Consider the following 24,010-nt stretch of genomic DNA (forward strand, 5'->3'; position numbering starts at 1 on the left):
TAGTCAATTAAAGTTTGTTGTTGTTTTTTTATCCTCACCCGAGGATATTTTTCCATTTTTTGTACAGATAGAGTGGGAGGGAGAGAGAGGAAGGGAGAGAGAGTGAGAAACATCGAGTGGTCGCCACCCGCACGACCAACCAGGGCCGGGGACAAACTGCAACCGAAGTACGTGCCCTTTGCGGGAACCGAACCCGGGTCTCTCCGGACCGCAGGCCGATGCTTTAACCGCTGAGCCAAACTGGCCAGGGCCAATTAAAGTTTTTAAATCCTTGTACTTTCACTTTTGTTTGGTAGGAGAGACTTGTTTTACACAAAGGTTCAGCTACAGTGAGATTAATGATGAGAAATTTTATCTCTAGTACCACTTGATTTTAGAATAGTCTTACTCTCTTTTCTGGCTGTTTGTACTGAGCCACAATAATAAGGAAAATCAGGGTATTAGTCCAAAAGAAAGAAACAATTCCTCATCCTGGTTCTGACAGTCTTCCAAGAGGTATGTATTATTACAGATTCTCCATCTCACTTGCAGGCAAACAAAGATGACCCAGATACTTCTGATTCAGTCCTGGAATAGGCTTGATTCATTGTTTATGGAGATATCACTACTCGCAGACCTTTTGTGTGCTTCAAAATGCCTCTCTCATATCCCCCTGTCCTAGAGTCTGACACTGTTGACTTCCTCTACAATCCACTTATAATGGATTCTATTATGAATCTGCATTCTTTTCATACTCACTTATAATCAGGTATATTATGTGCTTAAACACAAGGTGTGTCAAATAAAGCACAAATTTATTCAACAATGAATAACTTTGTCTAGCCACTGAGAATATAATGATGAAAAATAACGCAGACCCGACCTTGAAAAACTCCTAATCTGGCAGAACAAAGATGATCCACACAAGTGGTTTTACAAACTAAAGAAACCATTTAATGTATTCAATAGAACTAAGAACTAAACTTCATTTAGTTTGGGGATGAAGACTCAAGCGGGTGATGTATTTTTTCTTGAGACATGTTATGATTACAGCAGCAAATTAAGTTACTGTAAAGTTTGGTCAACGTCATTTTCCACGCCAGGTCTCTTCAAGCAAAGGGAACCTGAAAATGCAGGTTTAACGACTCATTCAGGAGCTGACAAGACACCCTAAATTTGTGGTCCCTTTAAGTTTTACTCAAAGCTGGTAGAAAATACTAAGACCAATTCATTCTTCATTTTTAGCAACAGAATTCTGTTGTTTCTTATCTTTACTTCCTAATTCAAGTATAAATTGTATATTTTCTTATCCTGGATTTGATGGAATCCAGCTTTGTTACTGTTTAGAAACAGTGTACAAATTCCTTATTTTTACTGATGTTTATGTCTTGGCAATAGAAGGAACTAGTGACTGGGGACATTTATGTCAGATAGAATTTATTGATCTTCCATATATTTAATTACGAAAATAATTTAAAACAACCTACAGGCCAAAAGGTGTCATTATTTTAAAAATATATCAAATGTCATTTTCTAAACATTATTTTACCTTCTCAACTAGCTATTCTCCAATGATAAACAATGGCAATCACAGGCACGCTGCCTAATTCCTGTTAAGCACACTTAATGATTCAGGCTTGAGAAAAAAATCATACATATGCATGTATATAAAATATTTAATATATATTTCATACACATGAAGCTGTCCTAGAATTCTGATTGTTTAGTACTACTATTTCACCCATTATTTTGTTTCCCATTTTATAGATTAATTTCACATGTAAAGTCTACTGCAAGTAAAAGTATTTTATTTATTTATTTTTTATTTATAATCGTTTACTTTTTCAGGGTCAAAGTGTATCAATAAAGGTATGCAAAGAGCATATCAAAATCTTTAGCAAATTTCATTTTAACTTATGTTTCTGTTTTGTACATGTTCTATCTCCTGACTAATACCAATTTTTCTAAGTGTGGTCTCCCAACATTACAATGTGTATTTATCCTAGCTGCCTGCCCATTTCCAAAGTAATGAAAGAGCTGTCACAAATGGCTAGTGCCACCTATTAGTGGAAGCATAGTACTGCAAATCATGACAATGCCTTTAAATAGCACCTAAGAAGTCATGAGGGGTAAAATCCACCCCAAAACCCACACTTGTTCTAATTTATGTTTACAGCTGCTGGTCTTTTAAAAATAAGCTTTCACTACATGCACTAAACTTAGATACTGCTATGAGATTTACAGACTTTACCTACAACTTTGCATTAATGAATCATTTATCATAAAATTTTTCCATAATGTATTGATGAGTGCAATGTTTTAATCAATTACTATGAAACTTTCTACGATACATCATGACTTTGTAAATAAATGTTATTAGATAATGATCAATCAAAAATTTGGTTTAGTACTGGTCTCTGGAAGATTTTAGAAAAATATTATTTAAAATAGTCCTGAATTTAGATTTCAAAATTCTCCAAAAGATGTCAAGGTGTGATGTTCTGACCTGTGGAACTGTGATATGTAGGTGTATCACTGAAATCTAAATGAGAAAAATTGAAATCACAACTTTACCGCACAATTTCTTATAGCTCACTTAAAGTTTATGATAACTTCATAAGTTAGAGCACACATGTGAAATACAATGATATATTCATGCTAAGCATAAATAGATTATGCTTGAAACTGACAGTTTATTTTTAGGAACATATGCAATCATATTAATTAATTATAATTAAATTTATTCCTGAAATGTCTGTCAATCACACTAATTCTTGAATATAGAATTTAAGTATAATTGACCCAAAATCACAAAATATTTGTTAGTTATGTTGTTTGATTTATGTGTGATAACTAAAAATAAGAAAACAAAGAGAAATTAGTTATCACAGACCTACACATCTATTTAGTTGCATAAGCACCCAAGTATTTTATATCACTTACTGGAGCAGAGTCCTGGAAATAATTTATATGAAGAAAAATAACATAGGAAAGTTAGAATTGAAAAAATTGTCTTCCATTTTCAGATTTACTTAAGCTAGTAATGACTGAATATCATAATCAAAAGTTGATGGGTTAGAGACTTAAACAGGATGCTTTTGTTGTCTCAGGTATATTCTTGTTTGCTCAAGTCTACACTGTAAATTATTATTCAAAGGCCAATCAGATTGGCAGCTTTAAACAGAGAAGTCACAAACAGAAGACTTTCACCAGCCATCACTTGATCTCACCCTCATTTCATCACCAGATGTGTGATGAAGTGTTTTGTTTTATGCTTAAATTATTTTACCAGGATATACAGGGCGGGGCAAAAGTATGTTTATAGTTGTTCATATGGAAAATAATACAACAATTAATAAATAATAATACAAGAATAAATTCTGTTTTAAATGCTCAGAACTGTAAACCTACTTTTGCCACACCTTCTACTGTTGAGAAAATGAATAAAAGTTCTAGTTTTCAGTGTGTTTAAATTGAAGACTTCAGAATCAAAATATAATTTTTAAAGCTGAAAGAATTTGAGAAGAAAAGACCATGTTCTGTAAGAATCAGCAAGTCAGAGACCTGATGCCAAACATACAGTGATTTTTGGATAAAAGATATTGCAAAAAAAATTATAGTATGTTTGCTCTCAGTGTGTAGTATACATATATATGTATACATTATATCTGTACATTATATATGTCTCTCTACACATTTTATTTTAACCATAAGGAGATTTTTAGTATAATACAAATTTTATTCTACACCATTATGTAAATACTTGAGATATCCATGAAAACTTTTCACAGGACTCAAAAAATCATATACATAAAACTTAAAATATAAATGCCATTTAAAATTAATAAAAATTTATTATTTATTAATAAAATTAATAAAAATTAATGCCGTTATTACAATTTATAACCTGTAGATTGCTAGTATTATTCTTCTCAACTATATAATATTAATAAAAAATTTTTATACCTATTTAAATATTCATATATATACATAGATTTATATATGTGTGAATGTGTGTTTGTGCTTTGGTAGAAGTAAAAAGAATCTCTGCAAAGTCAATAGATGTAATAAATAATAAAGTAAATCATTATTTATATTATTTAAATTTTAAAATGATCATAATATATTGAACAATGGCAAATAAAAAAGCTTCTATAAATTTTACTTCATAATTTTAGATTTAATTTTATCTTCTAGTATCAGAAAGATATGTATGACAATTTGATTTCACTGATCATTTTATTCTTAAAGAAACTACTTGACTGAAAAAATAGCTTTACACAGTATGAAAGAAAGACTTGAAAAGTCTACCATTTATTTAACTGCTATTCACTAAGTCTGATTTAGCATTTGAGTCTACATGATCACCATCACATTCAGACTTGCATGTGTCTTTGATTTCTACTGAAACTGAAGCACACAGTGTCCTGGAAAAGCCCATTACACAGAGTGATGGAACATTTGTCATTTGTTTAAAACCCCAAACCTAATTTATTTCCTTGTTATTTCCATAGCTTTTTCTGAAGTCTTCATTGTACCACACATTCCAAAGGGAAGATTACATGATCTTCTGGTATTTCATGAAAAAAGTGAAATTTGACTAGTTTTGCAGGGGAAATAAACTGCTATGCACCGTTTCAAAAAAGAAGCATTTGACATTTAGCTATATTACGTATCTTTAAAGAAGGCAAAAGTATCTCTGAGTAAATGTTTCTTGAGGATAATTTGTATGTGACTGCTGAGATTTACAAAGTTCTCACATTTGCTTCCCCCACAAGGATTCTAAATCAGATTGGCTCAGAGGAAAAGCCAGTATACCCCATTTTTCTAATATTATCACTTCTCCAGATGGTCTTCAAACATCTATTCAATTCATTTTTTCCTAGAAAGTAAAGAGGTACTTTATTAGATATCTATGTACATGCACTACAAAAGCTGCCTTCTTGTACTTCTTTTTCTTTCCATTGGACATATCAAGTCTCTTTTATCTCCTACCAGAAAGTAAGCACAGTGATTGCCTGAAACTTTGTGTTGGCAGCCTGAGCAATGAGAGAGTTAATGGTGGATCTTTGAAAACAGTGACTATGGGAAATTAGGGTTGGCAGGGATTTAACTCTTCATGAATCATGCTGGAATATGTGTAGGGGCAATGCAGTGGATGTTTTAACTGTGTTTGACATCTAATTAAAAAGGAAAAAGAAGCAGCTAAAATAAATGTCTATTTTAGTTTAGAAACAAAGTATTTATAATTGGTTACCAGGCCTTTGCTTTGGCAAAACTAGTGTACATGGAGAGACAGAAAGGTAATGACAGACCAATAAAATGACAAAAAGAAAAATATTGCTTGGGCCATTCCTTTTATTCTTCTTGCTGTTGCTCATTTCACAGTTTATTTGACCATATTGGCTAGCTCTAGGTATATCAATAGAATTGTTATGTAGCTGTAGGGCAGCTTTTAATTTAAAGGAAAGCAAAAATAATTCTACGGATGCCATTGCTAAAAAGAGGTTATAAAGGCAGTGACAAATATATACATCTTGTCAATATACACAGCTTACTTCATCAGACAAGTTTAAAACATTTATAACAAAGGGATGTTCTAATTAAATGCTATCTTTTTAATATGTAGAAAGCACACGTTTCTCCTCTGTCATGTAGAGCAATCTACCACCAGGAAAATAAAATTCTTGCAAAATAAATAAGTTTAATTCTCAATTCTTATTTATTTTACAATTTATGTAGCACTTAGGAAAATGACTGTAATTGTAACAGATTTAAAAATATACTTTATGTTTCAAACTTATTTTAAAATTATAACATATAGTCATTCACATCTTCAAGAAGTAGTGGCATGCAAAGTTACTTCTAAGGAATATAAACTTACATAAAGTGAACCATGAACCTAAAAATTATTTGATGACATCCCCTCAAAGAGTGAAAATATAGAGCAAACACTGATGAAAACACAGATGCATAATATCATATATAATAAACAACTTAAAGATAATTACTAATAGAGACATAGAAGAGATTTAACCAAATATTTAATAGAGTCTATATGTTTTTTTAATATCTTAAATGAGTACAATTGCAATTATTTGCTCATGTTTAAAATTCATTCCCACTTTAACAAAGAAAATATGCCAAAAATGAACACTTTTTTCAATTCAGTGTATTTTATCTAATAGGTATTAAATCCAAATAAACACATTTAATAGGTGTCTAACATTCTAATCCAAAGTGTGAAAAATACACCTCCCTTTCCTGTTTGTGGTCCTCATTCACACCAGAGCATTCAGAGGGATCATTCCCATCATGTGAAAATTAAAGAATTTGTTTTCTGGCATAAGAGCAATGCACAGTATACAGACATCTCTACAGAACAGATTCAATAAATTTGTTTCACATTACAGGCTAAAAACAGAATACAATTGAAGCTTCTCACTGCCCCACCCCCATTCTAGAAATCTGAGAATCATAAGAAAGCAACACCTTAGGGAGTAAAACTACTTGAGTTAAAGCAGTTTAATTTTAAATTCCACTTTACTAATACCTCAGTTACATAAATAGTTTCTTCCCTTAAAAGTAATATATATTATTTTCGAATCCACGTTAGCATTATTTTATACATCTATTAATAAAAATCTAAACAAATATAGAACAACTATCTTTCTTTAAAGCCCTCATTAAAAAACAAGCATACACATTAAACTATAACCAAATAAAGTGTTAGCAACCATGTGATAAAGCTTTTTTTCCTTTCTTAAATTTATACTTTTTTACAAAAGAAGTTCACACTAGTTCTACAACTAGGAAGTAATATGTCTTCGTTTCTCACTGAAGTACATATGGAATTAAACAACATTATATTTCAAAGGCTTTAGCTTTACACCAATTAGCCAAATACACAATCTTTTGTACAATCATAACACACTGTGGAAAAACTCGTCTGTTCTCTCCAGTTTATATTCTCTTGGCAAACCATGATCTACTGCTTATGTTAAGCATCTGATTGTCAGATTCGAACAAACTGAATATTCATGATGATGATTAACCATTTAGTGTCTAAAACTAGGAAAATACAATTTATCATAACAATTATTATAGGTGAGGCATGCACATCTACAAAGAGACCATTTTTGTAATAGTCGTTTAAAAAATATTCTGAAAGAGGTAGGATCAGAAAAATCAACAGAATATATGATCACATATACAGATGAGCATTTACCAGGCATTCAGCTCCTCTCTGCAAATGTGATTAAATGTTCTTTGTTTGCATTTAAATTGTCATATCAAACAGAAGACGTGCTTTTATTTTATTTTTTAAAAAGTGCTTAAATCATCTCAGAAAGACACACCCAGTCAGATAGGTTCCCCAGGTTAAACTAAAGGTTTTATGGTTTGGGTTGGGAAGGAGTTCAAGGAATGAAAAAGGGGGTGGGGGGTTCTGGGGGAGCATCACCAAGCTAGGCAAAGAAAAGGGAAAAAAATACCGACTTACCTTTGTAGGATAATTTCAGCCTGGGCACATTGTTCTTCCCATTTTGATAGTTTGCTCTCGCTGTAAGTAACACTCCCCAGAAAAGACAGACGGTCTTAGTGAACCAGCCCATGCTGCAGACGCCGCGGGTCCCTAGCAGCTTCAGGCTGCCCTCCTGTATTGTGCGGCCACAGAAGTTCCAACAATCTGAAAACTGGAGGTAACAGGTGATTTAGGTCAGTTTCATTCATAAAGGCAGACAATCAAGACTTCACCGCAACACTAACACCTCTTCTTCTGTAACAGTCACTGAAGCACAGAAACTTCAAAACCTCCAAAAAAAAAAAAAAAAAAAAAATCTGAGCCACCAGATAATGAGGCACAACTGTTGTGTGGAAAGAAAAAAAAAATTAACCGGGGCTGCTGCAGTGGTGCTTAAAAAGCACTTCCTTTTATCTAGGCTCTTCTGAGAGCCGGTGGCGGACTCTAATCCTGCTCCCTGCTTCATTCGGCTCCGGGGAAGCAGAATGAAAGGGAAACAGGGAGAGAGAGAGAGAGAGAGAGAGAGAGAGAGAGGAACCGTGAGCAGCGCGGACTTTTCCTGTACACATGTAGGGAGAGATGACACGAGATCCCACAGACAGGTTTTCCCAACACTCACTAGACTGGCTGACAATGGGAGAGCAGGCGAGCTCAACCCACTCCCTTCCCTCCTGTCACACAACACATGCAAAAAACATCTCGGAGAGATTAGAGCCGGGAGCAGAACCCTCCAGCGTGCCTGTGAAAGGCATGAAGCTATAAATTTACTTTCCAAGGCGAGCATTGTTTTATAGCCTTTTTTAGGTGCAATTTTGATTTAAAAAAATCTGAATTCTGCTACCTACATAATTTATAACTCGTGCTCATTATGTATTCTGTTGAACTTGTGCATTGTATGTGTGTAGGTATGTGTATGTATATATAGATATATACATATACATATGTATATGTGTGCATCTGCATATCCTTTCATCAGAATAACTTTAACCACAGAAGGTTTTAAAGCCTTGTTAGAGATCCTTCCCTCCTCCCTACAAGCCCACTTGGCTCAACCACCCCCTTCCCCGCCCCACTGCAATTTCAGCAAAGAAATTCCTAGTAAAGCCCATTTCAACAATCAGTTCAAGACAAATATAGGTCCACTGAGAATTATAAATTACAACAGGGTATTCTCAAAAGGATACTCAGAATTTAAAAACATCTATGGTTTTCCAGCTTCTGGAATGCTCTGGCTAACATTTTTAATGCATCACATCCCATTAATTAAAGCCACTTCCAGAGTTTTGGTTTAAAGGGCAGAGGAAGATGACAAAGTTCACGAAAGTCCCTGCTGAGCATCAAGGACCCACCTAAAGAGAACATCTCTGTCTTCATGAGCTGATAAGGGTTACTAAATTTTCTGTGGACACATGCATGTATTCAGGCAGTCATACAACAGCCTTAGTTCTCTCCTAAAGAGGAATAGTGTCTGATGTGTTTAAATTTCCTCTTCTATTTTTTCTTTTAATTTCCCCCCAAAGCTGTTATTCTTATAGGATTTGGGGGCACGGGCTATATCAAAGTTAATAGGACAGAACTTTTCCTTCTTTACTCTTTACTCCCCAACTCTTTCTGTTTTGTACTCTCCCCATCTTCCAAGCCATACAACACACACACACACACACACACACACACACACACGAAACACAGAAGAGAGGACTTGACTTCAATAATACAAAAATTTCCCAGCTGAAAGAAGAGGGCAAGTTTCACAATTGAAAACATAAACACTCATTGAAAGTGGTTTAGTAGTCTTATAAAAAATGATCTGAGCATCGTCACTACAGCTTTCATTACTTAATGTCTACAGACCAATAGAGAAAGAGCATCCCACCATCTGTGTGTGTGTGTGTATGTGTATGTGTGTGTGTGTGTGTGTGTGTGTGTGTGTGTGTAGGAGGAGGAGGAGGAGGGAGAGGAAAGTGAAGAGGATTTAAAGGGAGGAAAATGGGGGAGAGGAGGAGGGCTTCTCTCCACTTCACTAGATTGATTCATCAAACAGACCCATATTGTATTTGTCAGTTTCCACAAGCCTATTGATCAGTCAGTATTGTTAAGAAAATAAAATCCAAAAATAATGTTGATTTTACTGATTCCCACACTTGTTAGCCTGAGCACTTTTCATGCTCTAGGCAATGGATTAAGCTACAAATGACAAGAGGCTTGTCTGTCTTCCATGGATTACTCTCTATAGACATTCATTCTGCAGAGGAATTCATGCCACTTTGGGATTATTTAGAGGACTGGACTAATGAATTATCCTATTGAAATATCACCAATAATCAGCTTAAACACTTTAAATCGTTGTACCATTTTCATTACTATATAGTTTAAATGTCTTTAAATATTTATTTTTTCTTTAGCTCTTGTTACCTAGAGTAGCAGAGCAAGTTTATATTTGTCAAAATTAAGCAGAGTAAACAAATGTAGAAATCTATCCATTTCACTAACATAAAGACTAATCTAGAAATATCTGATGTGTTCCAGGAAAAATAAAAGGTTGTAGGTAAAATTCAGTTAAAATAGGGTTAAAATGGACTCCATTGGGAAGAAAGACATTCAATCTGGATTTTGAACCACAAAATCAGTACAGACTTATTTCATTTTATAAAACAAATAATTTAAATTAATGTTGAATCCTGGAATTTGGTAACACAGACACTCCCATGTTTACATATCTACATACATAATTTAGAATAATAATAATAATAATAATAAAAACTTTGTTATAAGTATTTATATTTGATATTTGTCTTACACTCCATTTTTTATGATTCTTGTATCCTTTCAGATGTTAGAAAGATCAATAAATTCCCATTTACATTTACTTATCTGTATAATTTTAATTAAAAATAAAAAATAGTAAATTCTTTAGGGAAGCATACTGTCCTACAATGATTAAATTATAAAATAGTAGAAAAATATAGATGTTTTAACTGTGATTAAAAAAAAGAAGGGAAAAATACAAACTACATGACTTTAAAATACTTACCAACAGTATTAGAAAGCGTACATATTTACCTCTTTCAGTCTTTTGCATTTAGTCAGGGTTGAATAAGATCATTTTCAACTTACTCTTTTTATACCACCAAATAGGTGAGGGATAATCAAGGCTAACACTATTTCTCAACAGAGAGCAGTGGACCTGGTGGGTTTTATCAGAACTTATATAAAAACTGGATGCAAGGGTGACATGTAGGTTTTAATTCATCCTTCTCCCCACCTGGCCCCTCCTGCTCTGAGCATCTGTGGCTTACGCCTTGACATGATCAAGCTGAATATATCACCTTAGCCATTGATTTTACTGGATTTACTACATTTTAAGTGTCAGAAAAACTATATTGACCTTTTAATGTTGAATTTTATTTAAATTAAAAAATAAGATGTTATTTTGGTTCTTTCTCAAAGCTCTCTCTCTATTTTTAATTCTTTTTTAACCCATAATCTACATCATGTGCTATAATTAAGTCTACTTGCAACTGAGTTCCTAATATCTTCTTAAGTTTCAAGTTTTCAGATTTGATTAACTCCTACCACAGAGCCAGATTTGAGCAGGTGCTTAATATGATGATCACGCTGTTGTATACATTTCTGTCGAATGAATCAGTGGTTTTTAACCTCACCCCACTTCATATTGAAATGGATTACAAAGACAGCAGTTTCCTGGGTGGTTTGCTTGATTTTCTAGAGAAACAACACTTCACATTCACAACAGTTTGGTTAACTCTTGCTTTTCAAAAAACTATATATTCCTAGAAGATAAATATTAAAGAAATCCTCCATTGAAAATGTATTTCTGATAATTTGATGAATTGCATAAAACTAATGTGATTATAGTATTTTTAAAGGTTCATTTTCTACTTTTGCTATTTATTATAAAAAAAATTGGGATGACAAACATTACCATTTAAGAGCAGAAATAGTTGTTCTAATTTGTGAGGTGGTCTCTCAAGTACTTTCCCCATGTTATAGATACTCGGAATCTTTTTGTGCATGGTAGATGTATTTAAAAGATTTAGTGGATTCAATGTGCTTAATGTTTTGGTGCAATTTATTAAACACCATCGTCTCTCCCTGCAATTGCTCGCCATCCCTGTGTTATTGTGGTTAGATACAGCAATGCCCCAACGTGCCACTAACAGAAGCAGATGACCTCTTCAAGGTAAGTTACTGAGCTAAGACTTTTAAAATTAGTTGGTTTACCAGGTTTTCTCAAAAAAACAACACTAAGGGGGAAAATGTAAAAAAAAAAAAAAAAGAAAGAAAAATATCACTACTCTTTTCAAGATGTTGTTCAGTAAAATTACATTTTTAAAAAAAGAACGAAAACAAATACCTGTATTAGTTTTTATACAACATCTGTTATTTTCTTTTTTTTTCTTCTTCAATGGAATGCTTCATTGGTATATGAGAAAGGCTTATGATCAACAGAATTAAAGCAAATGTCATAGTCAAACATTTGCCCTTGTTCTGACATCTCATGTTGGAAATTCATTTTTAATGAGGGTTTTTTTGGTACAAAGAATTTGAACCTTTTTTTCCCCTGAAAATGAATTGTGTGGGTGCAAACATTCTTTAGATGATCAGAAGACATTTTATTCATTGGGAAAAAAGGAAATAGTTGATGTATTACTCGTTCTAGCCCAAAATGATAGCTACTTAAGAACTGCTGCAGTAGTAGCTGGAAATGAGGGGTGGCACATTAAAAGTAATATTTAAGAAATTGTTAAGCTTTTTATAATCTGACCCTCGTGAGTGCTTTTAGTACAAGCAACACCTGGAAGCACGAGCTGAGAGGAGGAACCGGTCAAAGGCAAAGGGAATTCGGTCTCTAGAGAAGACTCACTACTCCCTTTCCTCCCCCTACCCCGTGAGTGGGTCCAGTTTTCCTAAAATAAGCTTGTTCCTCTAGACTGCATTTGTAACAGTTTGGAAAAAAAAACCAAAAACAGTTTTGTTTTCTCTTGTGACATCAATGTTTGGGATACTTCAAGGTAACTAGGTACTTAAGAGAAAAGACTCCTTGTTTCTCAAATGATTGCAGTAATAAATGTTAAATAAATGCACAAGGAGACCAGAAACTGGTCAGTCCTATTATTTATATCTATAGATTGTAAGAAAAATCTTAAACATTTAAGGGTTTAAAATGTATAGAGAGAGTCCTTTAGTGGTAAGATATGGTGGTAGCTTCCCTTTCTTTGAGAACTTGGTTCATGGGGCTAGTAAGCGAGTATTATGAGGTTTGAGTGGGGGATGGAACAGGGTGACCAAAAAAGCGATGTATAAAATTTTGTTTATGGTTAGTATCCGTGTTGTCAAAAGTGGCTAAAATCTAGTTATAAGAACATGATTTATTATTTCTTTTGATAAATATGTCTGACTGCTTAAATCAGTCATTATTTCTCAACATTTCAAAGAGTTCTAAACATGGGATTTTTTCCTTTTCCCTTTTCATCTATTTAAAGTGCTAGTCATCACTTACAGCTTCTTTATTAGATTATGTGATGAGTGAATGCAAAGGTTCTGAATATTAACCTATTAAAATAATAAGACACTGAACATACCAAAATACCTGTTTTTGTTTGTTTGTTTATTTTTTTTTACGTGAGAGTGTCTCCACCTCAACTCCAATGGAGTAAGAAAGTTTTCAAGTAAGACAGAAATCCCATTGTTACTACTGATCAGTACAGGCTAGGCAGTGAGGAGGAAAAAATGAGGCATCCCTGGAATACAAATGAAATGAGCAGGTTGGCTGTTGAGTGTCTCAGGATATGAAATTATTCGTTATTTTTTCCCAGTGAAGTATATCATACACTTTCTCAATAAATAAATAAATAAATAAGCAGATCTGTGCTAAACAAACAAAGTGAAGAGATTCGGCAGCATTGTTTAAAGGATTACTTCCCATCTGACTCAGGCAAAGCAAATGCATAGTGTCCCTTTGTTACCCACTGAACAGAATGCTGCACCTCAGATGTAAGTTTAATGAAATCTTTATTATCTGGAAACGACCTTTTTCTTTATCTTTTTAAAATGCTTTTAAAAAAATTTGAAACTGATAACAATAGGGAACAGAAATGTTGAATCCTAGAATTAAATCTCTTTAAAAGGGTTTATTATAATGGTAAAACCAACTGTTTGGTGGATGGTGAGTCAAAAACTATAGTGCATTCTGTTTTTCAAAGGCAAAAATTATCTCCAAAGTGCAAAGAAAAAAAAAGACTTATTTACTTATTTTTTTTTTGTATTCTCTATGGTCTCAAGTGTTGAATATTATTTGAAGCCCCATTTTTTCTTTCGTGGCTTGTGGGTGGGGTTAGAATTATACGCCAGGTTCATTTCCTTGCCTTGGCTACGGGAGCAGCTGTCACCTTATGGGAGTGATTAGAAAACAGCTTGTTTATTAGTTAACAATTTTTTTTTATTAACAAATGATTTATGAAGAAAATTCAAGTCTTCCCCATTATTCCTCAGGGCATATCCATAGAATTAATCTCTTTGAAAATCAATCAACATAAATTCATATTCTTATTCATGTTGTATTCCTGAGAAATAAAATAGCATCCAATATGTGTAGCCTTAAATCTTCTTAAATTACAGATCCAACTTGAAATGGCTTGACTTAAGGTCTTAAATGACAATGTGTTTATTCCCTTGCTGATTTTTTAAAAAGTTGTTACGTTACTTTAATAACTTAAAGCACTTTAAAGATCCCCAAATATCTAATAGACAAATTCTATAGAACACTTTTTGAGGCATTAAAAATAATATTCACTTTATCTAATTGTGTTCTCACACAGTTTTAAACACTATTATCTCAATTGAAAGCTTTACTAACTAATTGACTGTAACAACTCTAATGCTGATTATACATAAGAAAAACACTTGTTGATTTTTTGTACTTGCAGTTTTAAACAAAAATTACATTTCTCATTGTGTAACTTTGTAGAATGACATCTGATTTTTCAACAAATAGAATCAGATAGTTTGATGGTGTTATTTGGACATTTGAGATACAGAAGATTTCATGAGCCATGAAACCTATAGCAATTCTGTTAAGCAAAAATAAAGACACCTACAGAAATAAGAACACTAAATTTGAACGAATCAAGGCAAAAGTGGCACTCTGTTTCTTGGGCTGTCCACCTAAGTCTGTAGGTGCTTGTCATATGTGTAACCCGGCACACCTGATCACGATTGAAAACATTTTACTTATTTCTTGCATTGTTTCTTTTATATTTACCCATTCATTCAACACAATTTTGAGAATTGCTTATGTGTCAAACATTGTGGCTTGTAAAACAAATGACAAGTTTTTTGAGAATAATGATACATATTCCTGGTAACTAATGCCAACTCATCTTTTTTTTTTTTTTTTTAACTTCCTACCACAAATCATAATACCATAAAAATGCCTATAAAGCTTTCTGTACCTATTTTGGCCTAGAGTACATTATTATTTATTTATTTTAAATTCTTTTGAAAATCTCTCCTGCTATTTTCTTTTCATAAAAGTCTGTCTCTGTTTTTGTGGAAGATGCTAGCTGATGACAGATTGTCTACATATTTTGTTGGTTTACCCATGATCATAGACTATTGCATTCCACTCAAGTTAATCTGCCTATACCAAGATTTTATTTTAGGGACTCAGGATATAAGATAGCCTATAGAAACAAACAAACAAAACACACACACACACACACACACACACACACACACACACACCATCAAAAAATAAAAACAAACAAACAATGAACCTTTGCATAAATTCTCAGAATGTTTAATAAGTATTCTGGGAGCTCTCTCTCTCTCTTATAATTCTATGGTACTGTGTGAATATATCTATTGTTTACTTTATATAATGTTTACTTAATAGACTCTAATCTCAAAAACAACAGAAACATTTCTCTCATTATTTTATTTTCAGTTCTCAGCATTACATATGACACAGAATAAATTTCAACCTATTAATGGATTAATTAACTAAAGAATAAGGGAGAATATATGTTAAGTAGTTAAAATATTAGTCCATAACTCTCACAACTTTAATTGTTTAGTAGCAATAATTTCTTTGCAGATGTATTTGCACTAGCTGTCTCTGCTCCCATGTGAAACATGTATTATGGAGTATAGACAGTAACAAGAGAGAGAGTGTGAATTTTTTCATTTAAAATGCTTCTAAAGTAACCATAATATAATCTATAAAATAAAATGTTTGCCTCACCTTCAAAACATGGAAAGTTTTATGGTTTTGTTATTATTTTTATTCAATTGTCTATCTCTTTTTTAATTAAAGATCTGTATTCAGATTTTCTATAGTCTGCAAACTGTTACAATATGTTGCTATTATATGTTAATAAAAATAAGCATTATACGGTGTTTCCAAATAACAAGTTCTCTCTTTTTATTTTAAAAATTAAGAATGGTGCTTATACAACTTTCAGACAGAAATCTGCTACAATTGAGAAGATGCATGTATTATATGAGAGAGGACACCTTGATTTAAATCACAAGATTACAATTTATAACAATACAATTGAAATGTTAGTTTCTTAGTCTAGAAATAAAATGGAGTATTTCCCCTCTCCAGTGGCTGCTATCGTATTTGACATTGCCCAGTGCGAGGACATCCAGGGAGCAAGTGTTCCCAGGCAGAGTTTCCACCTCTGCACATCACGAAGTTTGATTCTCTGGTCAAAAAGTTTGACCAAGCATCTGGGTAACAGAATATGGGGGTGTGAGGGTATCATGTATATATTGTTGGATAAAAAAATATCTGACAGTGGTGATTCTAAAATGTTCTTTTGGAGAAAGAAAAGACAACCACTAGAATCACTGTAGTAGGCATATAAACATTAGATGAAAAAGAAGGAGGATCCAGGCTATTATTCATTTTATGGATTTAAAAGTTGTCCTTTAAGTATTACATGTTAGATTTTTTTTTTATCCTCACCCGAGGATATTTTTTCCATTTTTTGTTCAGATAGAGTGGGAGGGAGAGAGCAGAAGAGAGAGAGAGAGAGAGAGAGAGAAACATCGATGTGAAAGGGACACATCGAGTAGCTGCCACCTGCACGACCCAACCAGGGCCGGGGACAAACTGCAACCGAGGTCCGTGCTCTTAGTGGGAACTGAACCCGGGTCTCTCTGGACCATAGGCTGGCGCTCTAACCGCTGAGCCAAACCGGCCAGGGCTACATGTTAGATTTTAATTGCACCAAAGTTGCATATCAAGTGCAGCAAATTTGCTCATGAAGAATCTCTAAATTAACAGATGAAGAGCAGAGAAGACAGTCGTTAGCAGTGAAACCATGGCTTAGACAAAGGAGCATGAATTTGCCTTAGCTAATAGCCCCGTGACTGTAGGCAGCTTCAAACTAGAGAGCAGCATTTCACTTATTAACACATTGCTGGTGGTTCACGTCACCAGATGTGGACTTGAAATCCTCCATTTTCACAGCTTGCACAGTATAGAAAGAAATGTATCTTTTATGGTAAATCAAGCCTTAAATTAGTAGAGGACCCATTACCAGCACTAAATCCTCAACATGCAAGGGAGTTTTAATAACCTGAGTTGCAAGCTTCATGAGTTAGTATTTATGATCCAGAGCAAATTATTTTCCCAGATAAGTGTTATACTTAACTTTAGGAAGCAGAGAAGTTTAGGTCAACAGGTGAAACACCTGTACAACCATTATGGGAATATCTCCTGCTACTATTTATATTTTAAGTCATTACATCTCAGAGGTCCACAGCACTCTTTCGTGTTTTAACTGTTCAACAAGTTTTGTTTCATGCTGCTTTCAGAACACTAGGGAATCTTGATTGGCTGGTAAATAAGTTAATTTTCCATCCTAGTGGAATGTTTTACTATAATAGTTTAAACAGGAACATTTCCCCTTTATTACCAATGAACATTTTCTCAAATTTACAAATGGACACCCACAAAATATCACTTAAATTCACCAAATGAATTTTAAATATCTTAATTTACAAACTAAGTCAATTTTCATATTTATTTTTATAAGAATTGCCAGAAGCAAAAACAGAACAAAGTATGGAAATATAATTTCCACAATCTGAAAAGAATTACAATGTCTATTTGTGCCTAAGTATCAGTCCATGGCAAAACTTTCTAGACTCATTGGCAATAAGTAGTGGGATATGCTAAGTAGATTTTAAAGTAAGAATCATGTTTAATAAACCTATAAAGAATTTTAAAAGTTCACCATGTTGTACTCTCTCAAAAATGCTGTGATTTAAATGTATTTAGCAGCATTTTCAAATGTAAATTCAATAAACATGGAAAGCCACTTAGTCTGCTACGAAATTGCGTCTACCAGAAAGTGGTTTAAATATCACTAATTATTTTATAGGAATAATTATGTTGTAGCTTTAAACAAACTGAAGTTTAGTGCACTCTAAGATTGGAGTGCCAGTGTACACAAAGACCCCTCTGCTGAAATAGACGATTGGGTTACATTTAACGAGACGCAGGATGCTGCGCTTCAGCTATCTACCAGTGCTGGGCCGCTTGCCACCCCAACAGCTAGATCATATTTCTGTTGCCTCATACAACTTCAGAATAATTGAATAAAAATTACATGATCGACACTGAAGCTTTCTTTGCATTCTGATTTATTTAAATGTTAATATATCCACAAGACATGTATGCTTTTTAAAGGGTTGAAAAAGACAGATAAGCCAGCAGTTTTTACTTTAGTGACTTTTAAAGAGTTACATGTATTATACAAACAAGGATGACCTTTACTCTAAAGGTTTTCTTTAATTGCTGTTACTTTTTATTCTTTGTGATTTTATTAAACAAACTTTGTAATACTTTGCACGCTTCTTTCTCTCAACTATAGAAAAATGGATAATATGCCTTTTTCTATGTATATATTATAGTAAATATAATATTGTAGTAAGTATCTCTTCCCTAGTTCTGTCTCTAATTTGGCTATTTTCCTCTTTATATTTAATTCTCTACAAAGTTTTGCAAAATAAGTCATCCTAACTGCAGTCACTCCAACACTCATTATGCATTATGAGCTAAATCCTTACACTATGTATTGTGTTTGGGACATGTTATATGAATTTGTTCTGTTAGTAAAATGCACGTATCATGAATTGATTTGTCTTTAGTACTACTTGCAGTGCAGGATATCTTCAATGGTGAGGCTCACGTGGACTGTTTCCTGTGAAGTTCAAGCGCAATTCCTTTCACACAATGGGTCCTCAATAAATGTGCATGAATGACTTCCTGACTATTGTCATGTTCCTGGGAGAGTCAGGGTGGAGTTGGCAGCAAGAGATAACAATGGCTGTCAAACAGTTGTGTGCAGATGAACAGCAAAATCAAGCGTTGAATGAAATCTAATGGTTTTCAAAAGAACTCTGCCCATTCTGCCAACAACTGATTCAAAGAATCTCACATATTCCTGAACCTATGGAGATGGGTTTGAAAAGCAAATCCCAGAATTCAAACACTTGGTCAATGACCATTTGCTTATTAAAAAAAAACACAAAAATTTATGGTCAAAAAACTTTTTTAACTGAAGAAATTATGATATTCTAGTTTGGAATATGTAGAAAAGTATTTTGTGTGAGGGTGATGAAATATCCTTAAATAATAGAATTTCATTAGGTATAGGTTTGACATAAATGGCTTTCATTTGCCCAGTTCTCTGACCCATAAGCTAAACATCAGGTGTTACAACATTTAAGAGCTAAGTCTTCTTCCTGTGTAAGTAGGTGTGGGGAAAATGTGTCACCCTTTTCTGAGGAGCTTGGTGAGGCTGTTGGTAGGGGAGGCGGGTTTCCCTTCCGATGCTCTAAGCTAAAGGAATATTGCCGTGTGAGAATAAGGGTTCTATGTCACAGGCCCTTAAAACAGTGACACCATGAAGAGTTTGAAGTCAAGTCAATATCTTTTCTCCCAAGATTATAAAGCATTTAGTTTTACGTATTTTATAAATGTATATACACATACACATGCATATATACACATTAAGTGAATTCAGCAAACATTTATTGGACTTCTGTGTCTGGCATTGTGCTAAAATTTTAAGAATTCAAAGACAAGTGAGCACGTTCCCTACCATCAAGAGTTTGCTGTTGAGTGGAGAGGCACTGTAAGACTAGCCTTTTGGAAGTATATACCAACAATCTCCTAGATGCCATTCAATTATAAACTTTAAAACACAGACAAAAGATAATTACTGTGACTTAAAGTATTTAACTAGGCTTAGGTAGTTGTCAATCATGTGCAATATTTTTCTTCTTTCTGGAACAATACAAACTCATGTGTGATTTCTGGCATTTTATGTACAATTGGACCAGTTGACTTTCACCTACTTCCTTATTCTGAAGAATTACTCTCAGATTTCAGTCTTGGAAAAAGTGATAAAGTCTATTTTCAGAAATCAGACTCTTAGGATATGGAAAACTGCAGGTTTCTGATTACTGCATTGTAAATGGGTCTAAAGGTAAATACTATCACCTGAGTCTCATTATAGGAAATGGATACTATGTATATTTAATGCTCTAAAATAATGTTCAACGTCTAAATAACATGTTGTTTTACAACGAATGGGCTAGTGGTCTGCACACCTTGATTCAATTTTAGATATCAATAAAATTATTTTGTTGTGATTAGTATTTGCATTTTAAATTTCTCTTTCTTCTATTTTATTTTATGCTTACTGGAGAGGAAATGCTACTTTTCCATTTCGCTATCTATCCCTGAAAAAGAATCTGTAATAAAATTGCAAAGCAGAGTTGAACATTCTGTAATAACTTCTCATTGATTCTATTAATTTTAGAGATGAGCCTTTCACATTCTTCAGTGGTTCAAGTAGAAATGACAACAAAAAAAATATTTTGTTATAAAACCAGTCTGTGTAGTGGTATGTGTGTGTATACTTGTGTGTGTGTGTGTGTGTGTGTGTGTGTGCAGGCTCCTGCTTGATTACAATACATGAATTACATTTTTAAATAATAAGTAAGTAGACAGTACAGTGTGATGAGAAAACCCCAACCTGAGTCTTATTTCCAGCTTGGGTACTAACTAGTTATATGGTATTAGATGATTAGTTTGGGGGCGGAGAGCTCAATATCCTTCTCTACACATGAGTTAGCTAGACTAAGCGTATTCCACCTTTGGTTCTTTCTAGGCCCAAAATACTATTTTCAAAAGTATATTTCAAAACCATAGTGTGAAATATGTCATTTGAAATATTAACAATATTTAATTACTTTCATTAGAAATGAGACTTCGGTGTGCTCCAAGTAAAACTGTAATTTTAGTTGTGGAATAAAATGTAAATACATGTAATATTCTCATTAAAACATTTGAAATATCTATGATTGCCACAATATCAAGATATTAATCTATTAAATATAATGTTTCCAATATTCCTCTTATTCTAGTCTCTGAAGTAGAAGTTTGGGATTTAAAAATCTAATTACATGGCTCTGATGCTAAATATAGTTGGTGTAATGCAGAAGAATTTAGCTGAAATTAAGGTTTCTGCAAAATGTTTACTAGCCTTATTATTTTGGGAAGAAAAGTTAATTTCTTCCTCAGAGAGGGTTAATAGAAACCAGAATATGTTCATTTTACAGTGATCTCATTTGATTACATTGAAATATGTATATGATAGAAAGAAAAACAATAGTACTGATAATTTTAATTACATTTATTTCAATTGATATTTAGCCATCATTTCGAGATACTAAACGAATTGCTATGGGAAACAACAAAATGAGTAAGATGTGTTCTTGCCTTTTAGGAGGTCCCAATCTAAGAAAGGCAAGTTACAAAAACAGAAAATACAAGCACAGTATGCTAATTGCTCAGATAACACAGATAATAGGCATTTAGCCCAACTGGGATTTTAGAGAGGCTTCCTGTGGGAGGTGGTGCCTGAGCTGGGTCTTAAATGATGAGTAAGAGCAGGTGAAGAAAGATGAGGAGGTAGTGCCAGGGCTTCAAGCAAAGTACAAAGCGTGTGTGAGTGTAAGACAGCTTGTGAGTGCAGGAAATGGGAGCCATTTTGCTCTTTTCTTTTTTATTTTTTATCCTCACCTGAGGATATTCTTCCATTTTTTGTACAGATAGAGGGGGAGGGAGAGAGAGAGAGAGAGAAACATCGACGTGAAGGGACACATCGAGTGGCTGCCACCCGCACGACCAACCAGGGCCGGGGACAAACTGCAACCGAAGCACGTGCCCTCAGCGGACACCGAACCCGGGTCTCTCCGGACCGCAGGCCGACGCTCTAACCACTGAGCCAAATCGGCCAGGGCCCATTTTGCTCTTAAGAGGGTGTGAATTGCAAAGAGAAGAAGAAGGACAAATCAGCAGGGGCCAAATCAAAAAGTTTCTATATAGTTATGCTTGTAATTCTAATATGGGTGGTGAAAAGACACAGAAGAACTTTAAAGAGGAGAAAGCCATACACAGATTTGCTGTTTGGACAAATGAGCCTGGGTGCAGTGAAAGCGGCAGCAGGTTGTGAAGAAAGAGGAGCAATGACACGATGGAAACACAAAGGAGGCATGCTAGTCCTGATGGAAGGTTGGTCAAGAGAAGGACAGACGAGCGGCATTTTGCATTTCCATCGCTGTTATTACAATATGGCAAATATTGTATTTTAAATAGTATAATTATTTACAATAATTCCTATGCTTATGACAGAGATGGTTAGGGCCATTGACTAGCAACAGAAGAAAAGGAGCAGATATGCCTGAAGAAAGAGAAGGGAGGTGAGCTGTGAACTTATTCCTTTTAGATTACTCAGTACGTAGATACACATGGCAGTTTGGTAAATTAGTTTAAAGCTCAAATGCTGGAGACAAAGATTGGGATACATGTGGGAGTTCAATTCCATGCAGAGAGAAAAAGTAGGCTGAGGACAGAACGTTGGATGGCAGTAAGAGACAGGAGGACCCCAAACAAGAGAGAGTCAAATAATCGGGAAGGACAGGAACAAAATGTCATGGAGATTCAGGGAGAAGCTTTTAAGGAGGTCAGCCAAAAGCAGGAGAGGGGTTGTGGGAGCTGGGCAATGCAAATTCTGTTTAAGGCTACAGGAAAAAATCATCTCTACAGTGTGCAAGAACAGAATGGGTGGTGGGAATAGAAGCCAAATTGCAGTAGGTTTTGGGAAGACCACTACAAGAGAAATAATTAATTAATAATCAGCTGATTTTTGGCTAATTAACTCTCTCCCTGTCTCAAACATGAAACGCAATTTAAAAATTCTTTACCATAAAAGAATTTTGAAATCACAATGAAAATTCAACTTCTACTCTAAAAATAAAAATTATTTAGAACATACAACAGTTTTCATTTATCATCACCACACTGGGGAAAATAATTCTCTTTTCTTTCAAATGATTTATTTCTCCATTTTTCCTCAAGTTGTTTTGCAGAATTCTCATAGACCTTGATTCACGAATCACAATGTAATGTTATGGCCTTAGCTTTTATTGTAGGTTGATATAACAAATGATCATATGAAGAATACTCTTCAATGTCTGCAAAACCACTATTCATTATACTAGTCAACATCTCAAATAATGATACATATCATAAATTCCTCCCAGAATTCAGTGCCAGGGAAAGTTTTCCTCTAATGAAGAACTGATATACTTCTTTTTTATCAGTCAACACAATATTTTTCCTTTTAACTTTAGCTGAGAGGAAGTTTAAAATGAAATTTAATGCTCACATAAAGAAACCAGCTTTTTCTAGTTTTCTAGCTGATATCCGGAGAGCATCTTTTCCTTTCTTTTATGCGTTTTCTCGTTCTGTACTATTTTAATCATGTCTGTATGTCCATGTGTATGTCTGTTTACTGAAGTCTTCTTCAGAGTCTATTAGAATAAAAAGCTCAATTAACAACAGCAATAAAAATGATAGTAATAAGTATTTGGTCAGCGTTTTATTTCATTTTTTCCCCCCATCCTTTTGAAAGTCACTTTACCATTCCACAAAAATCCATGCATGTATGATTTGAAGAAACACATATTTTTGGTATTATTTTAATTTTAAGAATGTTGTATGAATTTTTCTTTTATTAATTATTTTCTTCTTTTTTTATACATTTAGTTCTAAGGAAGGAGATATAACAGAACTTAATTCTGGCTTGAAAAGCATTAATTATTAAATTATTATGCTCTATTTACTGTTTAATTATATAATCCTGAGCCTGGTACCAATTAATACAAATGTCAGTGATGATCTTTCTTACACTTAGCTGCACTTACAATGCCTTGAGTTTGCAACCTAGTTCAGACTGATTTTATGACATTCTCTTTCAATAGCAAACATACTTTTACTTTTTTATTGCTTTTAGAGAGAGAGAAAGGGAGAGGGAGAGAGATAGAAACATCAATGAGAAAGAACATCAATTGGCTGCCTCCTGCATGCCCCCACAAGGGACTGGGCCCACAACCTGGGCA

General features: G+C 33.9%; 1 protein-coding gene across 1 annotated transcript in view; it reads right to left on the reverse strand.

Moving 5' to 3' along the window:
* Positions 1-24,010, reverse strand: part of SEMA3A (semaphorin 3A) — a 324,915-nt gene that overhangs the window by 216,745 nt on the left and 84,160 nt on the right. Inside the window, exon 2 of the mRNA XM_036246639.1 lies at positions 7,481-7,673. Coding sequence (XP_036102532.1) covers positions 7,481-7,592 — 112 coding nt within the window. The 5' untranslated portion in view covers positions 7,593-7,673. The remainder of the gene's footprint in view (positions 1-7,480; positions 7,674-24,010) is intronic.

This window comes from Molossus molossus, unplaced genomic scaffold (assembly GCF_014108415.1).
Source record: "Molossus molossus isolate mMolMol1 unplaced genomic scaffold, mMolMol1.p scaffold_m16_p_7, whole genome shotgun sequence".
NCBI classification, from domain to species: Eukaryota; Metazoa; Chordata; class Mammalia; order Chiroptera; family Molossidae; genus Molossus; species Molossus molossus.